The sequence below is a fragment of the Staurois parvus genome, unplaced genomic scaffold (assembly GCF_062004578.1).
Source record: "Staurois parvus isolate SC_StPar_1 unplaced genomic scaffold, SC_StPar_1.0 ptg000147l, whole genome shotgun sequence".
Taxonomy (NCBI): domain Eukaryota; kingdom Metazoa; phylum Chordata; class Amphibia; order Anura; family Ranidae; genus Staurois; species Staurois parvus.
The window spans coordinates 20503746-20518359 of record NW_028317943.1 but is presented as its reverse complement, the minus strand read 5'-3'; the positions used below and the strand labels follow the sequence as shown (position 1 = coordinate 20518359).

The 14614-nt window shown below is 38.7% G+C and overlaps 1 protein-coding gene across 2 annotated transcripts in view; it reads right to left on the bottom strand.

Moving 5' to 3' along the window:
- Positions 1–896: 896 nt before the first annotated feature.
- The window catches only part of ZFC3H1 (zinc finger C3H1-type containing), a 109970-nt gene continuing 96252 nt past the window's right edge, over positions 897–14614 (bottom strand). Inside the window, exons 29-35 of one of the 2 annotated variants that reach the window (XM_089674103.1) lie at positions 13759–13863; positions 13513–13678; positions 11055–11155; positions 6632–6733; positions 6302–6341; positions 2026–2088; positions 897–1906 (exon numbers count right to left, since the gene is read on the bottom strand). In XM_089674103.1, coding sequence (XP_089530229.1) covers positions 1778–1906; positions 2026–2088; positions 6302–6341; positions 6632–6733; positions 11055–11155; positions 13513–13678; positions 13759–13863 — 706 coding nt within the window. In that variant the 3' untranslated portion in view covers positions 897–1777. Of the gene's footprint in view, positions 2089–6301; positions 6342–6631; positions 6734–11054; positions 11156–13512; positions 13679–13758; positions 13864–14614 lie in introns of both variants that reach the window. The other variant, XM_089674102.1, reaches the window with a different exon arrangement.

Genomic DNA, 14614 nt, shown 5'->3' with positions numbered 1-14614 from the left:
CTAACTGTTGTCACCTGTTCAACGCACATATCAGGGAGTCATGTGCAGTCTTCTGTCCACTGAGGTGCTTTGGTAGCCTAACTATGTAACTGCAACTGGACACAAAAACGTAAATCCAGCCTCAAAGGCGGTATTTCTCATCACTTGCTAATGACAGGAAGAGTGGGGAATTGTCCCCAACAGTGACAAAGACCACCACCAAAGAAAAGAAAAAAAAAAAAAATAGACCGTGGACAAGTTTTACAGATGTATAAACAATTGAGATTTTTTTTAAACCTATTTGTTCAGTTTTCTCCCTTTATTGAACATTCACCAAAAATTTTGTATGGATGAGGCAAGAGTAAAATACAAAAAGGAATATATTTTATTTCCATCACAAGGCACAGCATCCCCATTTTATTTATACCTTTAAAATCTGTTAAAAAAATCTAAATTGGTCACAAAATAATTATAATAAAAAAAAAAAAAAAAAAAAAAAAAAAAAGACACTCACATTGGTCCCAGCTTCTGTCATTAAACCCTACAGGCACTCGAGATCCCACAAGAATACACTCAGGCAATGGGCTGGGGTGCATTCTTGTGGGATTTCAAGTTCCCAGCTATTCCAGGAGGCCACTGTGAGGCCCTATAATGTTGTTTGTACCTCCCATAGGCCAAGAAAAAGGTACTTTTTTTTTGGAGGAATCTATTAAAGTTTTTTTGTGTTGTTTGCAGCTAATTTTGTATGGGTAGCAGCTGGCCTACCAGACTTTCTATTTTTCATGGAAGGTCTGCTATAATTTGTAGGCAGTAGCAGAAGAGTTTTTTTTTCCAGGAAATATCCCTTTTCTTTCTCAATTGGTACCAACATTAAAACACAAAGCCCTAATAAGAATAAAAGAAAAAAGTCAGACAGATTTTATTTTTTAAAAATTTAATTATATATAAAATATCTTTATAAACAGTTTTCATACTACACATGGTAGTACCAGAATACAAAACATATGTCTTCCATTATATACCGTTAAACTTTATTATAAATTAAACTTAACAAAGAAAAATTGCACATATCATTTGACCACTCTTCGGCTCTGATGCTCTGGCATTTTGCAATAGTATCTTTTGTCTTCAAGTTTAACAGTCTCCGCTTTAGAGTCCAAAGCTCAATAATGTAAAGGGGGACATTAAAAAAAAAAAAAAAAAAAAAAAATGAAAAACAGAAATAGAAAAAGGGGGTGTCCCTCAAGTGCACTTAGCAGACTGATGGCCTTGCTTCTGCTGAGGGCCTGCTGCTTTTTGCCTTAGCTATATAAATTAGTCGGTTCCCGAGAGATAACTTTAAAATAAGAAATTAAGTAAAGATTAAGAAGACTGAATAGAGACTGATTGTTCCTAAGTGGATTGTAAACAGCAGCCTCCATAGCTAAACATAAGGTCTCACAGGCATCAGTGAGAGAGTCAAGCAAGTTAGAAACAGCACAACAAATGGGGATTGTAAAATAAATCAAGGGTAAGAGGAGAATAAACACAAAAACAGACAGAAACAATAAAACAGCAGTCGCTTTAACTATACTTACGGACATGATGTTAAGAGAATCTTGTTGGGCCTAGAAGTAGGCCTGAGTTTGAGATTCAAATCTTCTGTTATAGATGGGCAATAAATTTTGATTTCCCAGTTACAGAAAGCATTGTTGATTCAGAGTAGGTCTGATTTTCATATGCTAATCTGAAACAGATTTTTCAGGACCATTTTGGCAATTTAGTATAGGACTTTGGCATGAATGCAACCAACCAGTGTTCAGTGATTCTTGCTTTCTGTTTTTAAATTTAAGAGCTCATCTAGGCTGACTCCAACCTCTTGGCACTTGGAAACTAGTTTTCTCAGGTTATCAGTTTTACCTCCTTCTGATGCTTCAAACAAGAGTTGCTGCAAAAGATGGGGAAGCACAACCTGTAAGGTTGATGCAAAAACACACAACTACAGACATGGTAAACACAAATAAAATATGCATAACCCCAACAAATAGAAACAGATGAAAACATTACATCTTTCCAGAGATCAGCACACAGAGGCAACTTCTGAAGTGCTCTTTCATACAAACGATGGACCTGTAGAACAAAATGCATTTGAAAAAGGAAGGGAAGAGAGAAATACATATGAATCACTAGGAGTATATAACATTCTACGTTTAAAACAAAGTCATCCATGCTACATATTTGGGCACTACCTGACCTATTCTCTTTTGAAGGAAAACACCAGATTCATAAAATAGGGCAACCTATATCCCTACATCAGATTTATGCTGTAAATATAGTTCAGCTTTAGTATAGTCGCTCCACAATATTTACAGTCATGGACAATTGTTGATTTACAACTGTTCAGGCATTTGCATGTTTCTTTTGTTTGTATTGGTATGACACAAAAAAGTGAAGACAAATCTGACACGTTCCACACAAAACTCCCAAAATGGACTGGACAAAATTATTGGCACCTTCTCAATATTGTAAGAAATAATTGCATTCCAAGTTTGTGATGCTCCTGTAATTTGTAATTAAACTCTCCTGCATCAATTAACAGGTGCCGACAATATAGAAATCCAATCGGCAACAAGTTAAAATGGTGAAAAATTGACTCAACTTTTCTGTTGTGTGTTTCTGTGTGCTACATGGAATATGGAGAAGAGAAAGAGCAGCAAAGAACTGTGAGGATTTGGGAACAAAAATTGGACAAAAGCATGGACAATCTCCAGAGATCTTAATGTTCCTGTGTCCACTATGTGCAACATTGTCAGGAACTTTACAGCCCATGGCACTGTAGCTAATCTCCCTGTCCAGTCCATTCTATTTTTGGAGTTTTGCGTCAGATTTAGCTTTTGTTTCTCCACCTTTTTGTGCCATACCAATAGAAAACAAAAATGAGAATGCCTAAACATTTGTAATTGCAACAATTTTCTGAGCGAAGTGGTGCATTATCTGACAGAAATGCAGGGGTGTCGATATTTTTGGCCATGACTGTATTAATAATATATATAAAGAGCTTTAGGCAAGTGACAAATATTTACCTCTCCCCTGGTGTACTGTAACTGCCTTTGCAAGTGATGTGACCAAACGCAGGCACTTTAGTCATGCGATATCAACTCAAGATGCCCAAGGCAGTGACATTAATGCCAGCCATACAGCATCAGCATTCAGGCAAAACTGACCAGATTCGAATTTAAGTACTTTGTATACACTTTTTTATTTTTGGTTTTCTTTAACCTCCCTAGTGGTCTGATTATGTCAGTATTTCTGTGCTCAAAGTGGTACATTTTTTGCAGGGAAATATGTAGTTTTTTTATTGTAGGCCTGTAATTCTTAGGAATAACTCACTGAAATCTGTCTGAACAAGAGTCTACTAAACATCCCGGCTATGTTAAAGTTTGAAACACGAAATCATAAATTATAATTTAATAATCTTAAAAAATAATATATTAGTAAATTTAATAATGTAATCAAACCAAAAACACTGAAATTTGAAATAGAGCGCCAAGTTCGCACATCACTGAGCAAAGTCGCAAAATCGTTTTCAGTGTCCGATGACAAATTTCCCCACGAATCATTATCACTCAATTCTGCCAGTGATTCTAATTTTCTATCGCTGTTCTCTAGCTGGTCTAAAACCGCTTTTGACCTAAAGGGGATGCTTTTTGGACGCCATGGACATTTCTCAGTTTCCAGGCAGAAAGAACAGTAAAAATGCAGGCAGGGCACAGGACAAAGCACTAGGGACAAAATGTATATGAAAAGCTTTGATACAGTAATGTTTTACTATGGGATTTTAGTGTATTAGTGAAAGTCACTTTTTAAAAATTTTTAAAATTCCCGCCGGTTATGTTCCCATACATCCTGACGTCGCAGGGAACGGAACCCGGATGCCGGCATCGGCTGGAGGAGATGGCCGGGGACGCTGCAAGGGGGACATCGCGGGAGCGAAGGGAAAGGTAAGTGATCGAGGGATCCCGGAGCAACGCTGCAGGGTATTCCCGAGCGTTCTTCTGCTGTCTGGTCGAAGGATATCAGCAATTACTGCATGCTGAGTTCACCGAATCCCAAAGGGAACAGTAATAGTAGCACTAACACAGAATACTGTTGACTGTAGACTACAGTATGGTAGGTCCCATTCCTTTTTATCTGCATCTACTCTGTTGCAGTTCAATCCCATCCAAAATGGAACACAAACTAACCCTAGGATCCCACCTAAGCGTTTTCTGCAGCGTTTTGCAGAAATGCAGTACAGTCCATTTAACATGATTTCCTATGGGACATGTTCACACGTGCGTTTTCACCCGGTGCGTTTTTTGGAAAGGGTCAGGGACTTTTTTGAACACAAAAAGTTGCGTTTTTGTTTCTATAAACTTCAAAGGAAACGCTGCAGAAAAGCATGTATTGCGGTTTTTTTGCCATGTTTTTGATGCATTTTAAATCTGCCTAGCAACAAAAGGATAAAAAAAAAAAAAAAACCCCAAAAAAAAAGCATCAAAAGTGCTGCAAAAACCCAAGTGCAAAAAACGCAATAACACAAGGCAGAAATGGCTCAAACGCAACCTGCATAGGTGTGAGCCTAGCCTAAATGAGGGACGCCAAGTATTTAAGCTCATGCTCTGGAAGCTGCAACACTTAGATTTTCATTCCAAAACAGGAAAGTTAGCCAAGTACTATTTGTGGAATAAATACAGTGCATTCCTAAAGCAGTCAGACCTCCTTCACTTTTTTCAATTTTGTCATGTTGCAGGCTGATACTACAGTTGTTTAAATTAATATTTTTCTCAATCTGCACTCAACACAACATAATGACAAAGTGAAAACAGAATTTTAGAAATGTTTGCAAATGTAAAATAAAAAAATTTTAAAATTAAATACCACATTTGCATAAGTACTCAGATGCTTTGCAACAACACTTGAAATTTAGCTCAGGTGCCTCCCATTTCTCTTTATCATTGCTGAGTAAATTAAATTGATTGGACATGATTTGGAAAAGCACACACCTTTCTATAAAAGGCCTCACAGCTGACAATACTGTAACAGAGCAAAAGTTCAAAGAAACTGCCTGCAGAGCTCACACAGGATTATTGCAAGGCACAGATCTGGGGAAGGCTACAAAACATTTCTGCTGCACTGAAAGTTCCTAAGAGCACAGTGGCCTCCATAATTCTGAAATGGAAGATGTTTGGCACAACCAGGACTCTTCCAAGAGCTGGTCGCCTGGCCAAACTGAGCAGTAAGGGGAGAAGAACCTTAATAAGAGAGGTGACCAAGAACCCAATGGGACTGATCCTGTGTGGAGATGGAACAAAGTTCAAGGAGCCCTCCACCAATCTGATCATTATGGCAGAGTGGCTAGAAGAAAGCCCCTTCTCAGCGCAAAATCCATGAAAGCCCACGTGGATTTTGCAAAAAAGCACCTGAAGGACTCTCAGACTGAGTAACAAGATTCTCTGGTCTGGTGAAACCAAGATTGACTGGCCTGAATTCTAAACGTTATGTCTGACGGAAGCCAGGCACTGCTCATCAATCACCTGCCCAATACATCCCAACAGTAAATCATGGTGGTGACAGCATCATGCTGTGTGGGTGTTTTTCAGCAGCAAGGACTGGGAGACTGGTCAGGAGTGAGGGAAAGCTGAATGGTCAAAGTACACTGATATCCTCAATGAAATCCTGTTCCACAGCCCTCAGGACCTCAAACTGGGCTGAAGGTTGACCTTCCAACATGACAACAATACTAAGCACCCACCCAAGATAACATAGGAGAGGCTTAGGGACAACTCTGTGAAAGTCCAAGAGTGGCCCAGCCAGAGCCCTGACTCTGGAGAGACCTGAAAATGGCTGTCCACAGATGGTCCTCATCCAAAATGACTGAGCTTGAGAAGATTTGCAAAGAAGAAAGGCAGAAAATCCTGCAATCCTGGTGTGCAAAGCTTTTCACATCATTCCCATAAAAACTTAAGGCTATAATTGTTGCCAAAGATGCTTCAACAAAGTACTGAGTAAAAGGGTCTGAATACTTAAGTATATGTGATATTTCAATTTCTATATAATAAATTCAGACAAATCTAAAATTCAATTTTCAATTTGTCATTATGGGGTCCTGAGTGTAGACTAAGGGGAAAAAAAATTAGTTTAAACAGGTGTGTCAGCCTGCAACATAACAAAATGGAAAAGCAGTGAAGAGGGTCTGAATACTTTAGGAATGCCCTGTAGTACAATGTGTTAATGAAACCCCTTTAACACCAGTATTGTTGTTACTGTAGCTCTCTCTATAGCAATATATAGGTAAACTTACCTCCTTCTGTCCTTTTAGGAAAGTTTCTGCTGCAATGGCTCTAAGGGTATCAAATAAAAGAAAGAATACAATTACATTATGTTATACATTAAACAATTACTACCAGAAGATGAAGACATGTAACACAATAGAAACAACCAGATAGCTTCAAAATCAAGAAATAAAATTATACCATTCAAGCTGGCTACTTTGTACTAACGATTAAAGGTAGCACACAAAGGCCACTTTTATAAAACATCTTTAGACACCAAAACTGGTATTCTGATTACAAATCATAAAATGTATCATTACCTGCACACTACATAAAATGCAAAAATCTTTGTACATTACATTTTCCAGATGGGCAGGCACATTGGGAAGTTATATGTAAACATCTTCGACTGCATTTTCACAGTTTGCATATTGTTGTCTTCCAATTCTTGCTTAAGTACCCTAGAGATGGATAATTATAATATACACACTGACTGCACATGAGAATAGTAATACAGTGTCAAGCTGCTTGTATAACTTAAGTGCACCCATCAGTGCTCAATCCCTTTTCTTTTTGCCTTAACCTCTAGCAGTTCTAGAATACTTAGTACTGTAAATGTGCTGTAGGTGTACCATTCTCCCAGACGGGTGCTTCTCACAAGACTTTTAGAGTATCATGATGGTTCTGCATGCATGTGGAGATTGCAGAACACTTGAAGTTGAGGTTGGACTTCAAAAACTACACCTAAAGTACATACAATAACATAATTGCTGGGGTGGGGTGGCAGAACTGTTTTAATAGTTTCCTTTTTACTCCCCAGAAATACATATGACTTGTATTCTCTTCCTGTCAGAGCAGAGATATCATTTTTCTCATAGGTTGAAGGATGACTTGTCAATATCTGGTTAGCAGTGACCAAATGCTGCACTAACATCTTAGCCCAAGAAAACACTTGTAAAGTATTTTGATGATACATGACCTCAGAGCAAGATTTGCTCCTTCAGTCTCTCATCTGCTTTTAAGGGTATTTGGCCCTGGGAACACTGTACCATATTTGGTGGCAATACCCCAAAGTACAGAGATTATGGATAAGGGTACAGTGGGGAAAATAATGATTTGATCCCCTGTAGATTTTGTAAGTTTGCCCACTTACAAAGAAAGGGTCTATAATTTTTATCATAGGTGTATTTTAAATGATAGAGACAAAATATTGACCAAAAATCCAGAAAAAAAAACGCATGACACAAATGCTGTAAATTGAGTTGCAGTTTAGTGATCAAAATAAGTATTTGATTCCCTACCAATCTACAATAATTCTGGCTCCCACAGACTGGCTATGTGCTCATATGGTACACAGATTAGTCCTGTCAATTTAAGAAGGTGCTCCTATTGACAAGTCGTTATGTGTATAAAAGACCCCTGACCCCAGAATCTCTTTCTTCCATTCAAACCTCACGAAGACCAAAGAGCTGATAAAAAAGGGCATCAGATTGTAGACCTGCAAAAGGTTGGAATGGGCTACAAGACCATCAGCAAGAAGCTTGGCGAGAAGGAGACAACTGTTGGAGCAATTATTCGCAAGTGGAAGAAATGCAAAATAACCATCAATTTCCCTCGGTCTGGAGCTCCATGCAAGGTTTCGCCTCATGGGGTAAGGATGATCATGAAGAAGAAAAAAAAAAAAAGTGAGGGATCAGCCCAAAACGACACAGGAGGAGCTTGTGAATGATCTCAAGGCAGTTGGGACCACAGTCACCGAACAAATCATTGGTAGCACAATACGCTGCAAAGGATTGAAATCCTTTAGCGCCCACAAGGTCCCCCCCTCCTTAAGAAAATACGTGTACAGGCCCATCTAAATGATTCAGAGAAGGATTGGGAGAAAGTGCTGTGGTCAGATAAAGACCAAAATTGAGCATTAGCTCGACTCGCCATGTCTGGAGGAAGAAAAATGCCGACTATGACCCTAAGAATACCATCCATACACAGTCAAACACGGAGGTGGAAACATTACGCTTTGTTTCTCTGCTAAAGGTACAAGCCGACTTCACCACATTGAGGGGCCAATGGACGGGGCCATGTATTGTAAAATCTAGGATTACAACCCTCTTCCCTCAGCCAGAACACTGAAGACGGGTCGTGGATGAGTCTTCCAGCATGACAACGACCCAAAACATACTGCCAAGGCAACAAAGGAGTGGCTCAAGAAGAAGCACATTAAAAGGTCATGGAGTGGCCTAGCCAGTCTCCAGACCTTAATCCTATAAAAAAATTTATGAAACTTCGAGTTGCCAAGCAACAGCCAAGAAATCTTTAACATTTACAGAAGATCTGTAAAGAAGAGTCCCTCCTGAGATTTGTGCAAACCCAGTAACCAACTACAAGAAGCATCTTACCTCCGTGCTTGCCAACAAGGGTTTCTCCACCACGTACTAAGTTATGTTTTGCTTGGGGATCAAATACTCACTGAACTGCAACTAAATTTATAACATTTGTATCATGTGTTTTTTCTGGATTTTTGGTTGTATTCTGCCTCTATAGTTTAAAATACACCTATGATAAAAAATATAGACCCTTCATTTCTTTGTAAGTGGGAAAACTTACAAAATCTGCAGGAGCTCAAATAATAATTTTTCCCACTGTATATAACTCATCCAAACCATCCTTCACAAAAACATATCCTGGAACCCATGAGAGGTTTTATTTTAGGTTTGTTTTATTTCACAAGCCTATTGCTAAATTCTGGAGGAAGACGACCCTGAACTTTGAGGTGAAGCAGCGGAATGAATATGGGTACTATGGTTCTTTGTATTTTCTATTTTTCCACTGTTCTTCCTTTCAATCCCTTTCCGGCAGTTACTGCTCCTCTAATCTTATTTCCAATGTCCAAGCCGTCGTATTTCCTCCCTTCCTCCTATTCCCGAATATCCTTATCCCCATTCCTCTTAACGTCAACTAGAATATTTGCACGACAGACAATACTGTCCTCTATTCAAAATAACCACACCAAATAGGTGGCGTAGGCGTTTTCTTCCTTGCTCCCCACTTTTGGACTGAAGCAGTATCTCTTCTCTTTACCCCTTACCTACATTTGGAGTCATTTAGTATTTCAGACCAATGAGCCAGTAACAATTGTACCGTGTTTCCCTTTGTACTCGCATTTTCATTTATATGAACAGCGTGTCCTTCTGTAGCATGACTGTTAACTCGCAATTTATATACTGTACACACTGAACACACCTTAACTGTACCTCTACTTTTGGAAAAACATTTAACAAAATATTTGTAAAAGGATGACCTGTCTAATGTATAAGTTTAAAGCTTATAGATGACACAGGGTCTAGTTTGCTGGAGAAAGCCTTTGCTTGTCAAATGACAGATTTTGTGATGGTCTTATCACCACAGACATCGGCCAGGAGACTGTAGAGTATTAAGCTGGCCTTACATTGATAGAATTTCAAACGAAAATGCTTAGGAAACAAACAAACATTTGAAAGCCGTTCAAAAGGTTAAGTTTTCTTTTAACATTTGATTTTGGAATGAATGGACTCTACTGAATGAAAACCACATACACTGTTAGAAATTTGTTCATTCAAGAAAAAAATTTCCATCCTGCTCCTTCGAATTTGCTCATCACTGGGGTCGAAAAACGTAGATTTGACCCCATTAATGATTAGAAAAACTAACAAACTTCCTTAGAACATTTTCTTAAGAGTTTTCATTCAAAATTCTACCCATTTATGGTCAAGCTTTATTCTTTCTGCTCTGCCAGGGAGAATACAAGCAAAAATTCTAAAACAAAATGAAAGTAATTGCTGCGCAGTATTGTAACAATTTTAATATGCTATTCATTAGCACTGGTAATGGCTTCCTTTAAGTTTGCATAAAAGTTCCATATACTGCTTATAAAAGTTTTATTTATTTTTTTTATTTAACCAGGTGTGGGGGTGCTACACAGTATGTGTGCTCCACCTCCTGCATTTGGCAGAAATTCACGTTTGTCAAAAGACAGCCAGGAATTGCTCTGTTAATACAGCAGCTGCTGTGAAAAAAGGACCTTTTTAAAAATAGCTTCTTTTTACCATTCATTAATCCTTCAGTTCCCCATACACTGCAAATTTAAGCTGGTTCCTGAGGAACCAAACAAAAATCGCAGATTGGCCCTGTCAGAAAATCAAAGGAGATGGGGGGGATTGTAGTCTAATGCAGCCGCAGCTCAGGTATTCTGACAGCTGCCACTGGCGACTATTAAGCTGGCCATAGACTAGCAGGCTGATCGAAAAAAATTACATAAATAAATGGATTCCCTCGTCAACACAAACGAGCTGTTTTATTGTACTCTGACAGCGGGGACTCCTCCACTGACAGAATACACTGACCAGTGGTGCAGGCGACTGGCTTTATGTTCTGATATTATGAAAAATTTCCAACTTTCCCATGCAAGATCCTTAGAGCAACTTCTCCCAAGAAGGAATAGCCTTAGATGGAATCGAAATTCAGCTGGTCCCTGCTGAACCAATTGAAATTTCAATCCATCTATGGTCAGCTTTAGAATACAGTAGTGCAGCAAGGGGGAATCACTACAGCACAGATGGAGAAATTCCTTTTTTATAATGCATTTTTATAATGAGAAACACCCCAGATGCTTACTATTGGCAAAATAAATGTTCAGTTAATAAGTCCCAAAATCAGGAAAGTATGCCATATCAAAAAAATGCTATTGCTGTATTACAAAAAGAATCCAATAAGTGAATTCCTAAACATTTAAAACTATTAGCTTACCTGAGTGCAAGTCCAAGATTTGCAGGCATCATGGAGGAAAAGCGCTCTAAAATCTTAGAATGCTGTGACTTGGGAACACAGCTCATATAGAAATAAATAACCTGAAAACACAAATAACCCAATAAACATTCAGTAGTGTCTATAATATTACAGTGCAAGTCTACAACCTAGTCTACAGCATACAGCAAGCAGCCTGGGGGTGGGCACATGCTGAAGATTATAGCCTTTTATTAGTGTTCTTTAATGAGAAAGATTCTATGCTGCCCCAACAACCAATCCAATGCAATTGTTTGTGCATATCTGAATCGGATTGGCAGCTGCGAAGCAACACTAAACAGGTCTCACTCATGATTTATACTTGAGGGAATCGGACTGTGTTTTCCTTTAGCCCAGTCATGGTGCACTGATTTCAGTGAGATGAAGCTGAATAGAATAAAACCGATAATAAGCTTTTCAGAAAGAGAATAAGTGCATAAACATTTTATAATAAAGACAGACCTGCCAAAGCCTTAGAAATAGTTCTGGAAATCTACAGCTTTTGCAAACCTGGATGCTATTGCTCAAGGCTTTAAGTAGAATGGTAGCATGGCATAAAACTTTCTATATGGAAAATTGTGTTGTGTGAATATGAAAAAATATATACACACACACACACACACACACACACACACACACACATACACGTCACTTTATTAGGTACACCTGTTCAATTGCTTGATAACACAAATTGCTAATCAGCCAATCACATGGCAGCAACTTAATGCATTTAGGCATCTAGATGTGGAGAAAGACGACTTACTACAGTTCAAACCAAGCATCAGAATGGGGAAGAAAGGGGATTTAAGTAACTTTGAACGTGGCATGGTTGCTGGTGCCAGACAGGCTGGTCTGAGTTTCAAAAACTGCATTTCTACTGGCAACGATCTCTAGGGTACAGAGAATTGTTCGAAAAAGAAAATATCAAGTGAGTGACAGTTGTGTGGCCCAAAATGCCTTGTTTATGTCAGAGGATGAATGGGAAGACTGGTTTGAGATGATAGAAAGTCAACAGTAACTCAAATAAGCACTCATTACAACCATGGATCCTTCTAGCAATGGTTCAGGCTGGTGATGGTAGTTTAATGGTGTGGGGGATATTTTCCTTGCACACTTTGGGTCCCTTAGTACCAATTGAGCCTCATTTAAACGCCATGGCCTACTTGAGTATTGTTGCTGACTATGTTCATCCCTTTATGACTACAGTGTACCCATCTTCTGATGGCTACTTCCAGCAGGATAATGAACCATGTCACAAAGCTCAAATCATCTCAAACTGGTTTCTTGAACATGACAATAAGTTCACTGTACTCCAATGGCCTCCACAGTCAACAGATATCAATCCAATAGAGCACCTTTGGGATGTGGTGGAACGGCATATTTGCATCATGGATGTGCAGCCAACAAATCTGTAGCAACTGCGAGATGCTATCATGTCAATATGGACCAAAATCTCTGAGGAATGTTTCCAACACCTTGTTGAATCTATGTCACAAAGAATTAAGGCAGTTCTGAAGACAAAAGAGGGTCCAGTACTAGCAAGATGTACCTAAAAGTGGCCGGTGAGTGTATATACACACAGATACATATGTGGGTGTGTGTGTATATATGTATATGTGTGTGTGTATGTCTATGTATGCATGAATGCATGAATGCATGCATGCATGTGTGGGTGGGTGTTTTCCAGATTTCCTCAGACTTACAGAGAAGAATCTGTATCAGAAGCAGACATCAGAGAGGATACCTCAAATGATGTAACCAAAGTCAATATTTCAGGTAACCAATGGTCAACAGTTGCTTAACCTTTTGACAGATATGACCTATGGCATATATGATACAACAGCGCTATCTAGAAGTTGAGTTGTGAAATGTTCGCCCATACAAAAGTAGTGAGAACCGATATGCCCATGTGGGATAGTCTAACTAAACTTTCTAAATAAAAAGGCCAGCACTTTAAGCGGAAGAAGAACTCAATGACCTAACACCAAAGTAGGTCTGTGCCAGAAGAAACTTCAACTGATGACGCTTTTGCCTTATCTCCTGCAATTGCTTGTAAAAGAACACTGGTGTCCTTGGCCTATGGAGATCGTGGAGCCAGTTAAACCTGAGCTAAGTACAGTAACTTCTAGCCTATTCTTATTGTATACAGAACATATTTCATGATTATTCACTAGAAAGTAGGTAGCATTTGCTGTATGTATATCTGCCAGTCTTGAATTGTATTCCTATAACTGTAATAGTTTGTATGTGCAGCATTTGTTTAGTAAAAGCACAATAATACAGTACAGAGGGTTTTTAAGCTTACTCGCTCTATTTCAAAATAATATTAATAGACGCAAAGCAAAACAAAAACATCCAAAAAACTATTCAATGAAAATATGGGAATATCATAGAAAAAAATAAAAAAAATAAACAAACTTACTGAATTGTGAAACTCATAGTTGGTCCAATAATCAGCTGTGCTAAAAGGAGTTGGGTGCCGGGTAGGAACAGTCATTAGACATCTGTTAACTAAATCTGTAAAATGCTTACTATCTTGGACTTTATTTCTGGATCCCACAAGTTTGCTGTTCGTAAAGACATGATAACTGAAACAAAAAGAGCCAATAAATATTATGACAGCTGTATGTGAGAAAGGTTTCCTGTGAAATGATAGAATTCTACTCACTCCATCCAAAGCTTCTGCAGCATATTCGGTTGCATCACAGTCCCCAGTGCAGATTCATATGCATCGACTGCCTCAGCTGTGCTAGCGTAAACAGACTGCCATAGGCTGCAGATAAAAATTAAGTACTTGTCACAGTGGCTTTGGTTGGTAATACAGGATATGCAGTGCCTTAGACTCTGGAGGACAAGGTGAAAATTAAAAGTAACCCTCCAGTTTCACTGCAAAACATAACAAAGAACCAGTATTGCTTGTAGACTCCCTTCAGTCGATCTTTCCCCATTACGGACTGACCATGTCTTGTGCAGTCTTTATATGGAGACTATCATCTTGGGTAAATGCAGGATTTTGCTCCAGTAACTGAAACAGTGTGCAGCACAGTTGTTACATCACCAAATTTCCACAGACTAGATGTCAGAGGCAGTGGTGCTTTAGGTCTCATACAGCAGATATATAGCTATGAGGCTGTAGACATAGGAGTCCCTTGGCACACTCACATACTAAAAAGTGTACGGCTATTTTCAGAAGGAAGGTGAGAGTACTGCTTAACCACAGTTATTTCTAAATGAGCCTTGTATCATAAGATAGAAAATCTTCACTTTCTGAGTTCAGGTCCACTTTAGAGTTTTACCAGATAAACATACAGTTGACAGCACAAAACAGCTCACTTAACCTCCTTAGCGGTCAGATTATGTCCATATTTCTGTGCTCAAAGCGGTACATTTTTTTGCATGGAAATATGTTTTTTTATTGTAGGCCTGTAATTTTTAGGAATAACTCACTGAAATCTGTCCGAACAAGAGTCTAGTAAACATCCCGGGTATTTTAAAATTTGAAACACGAAATCAAAAATTATAAT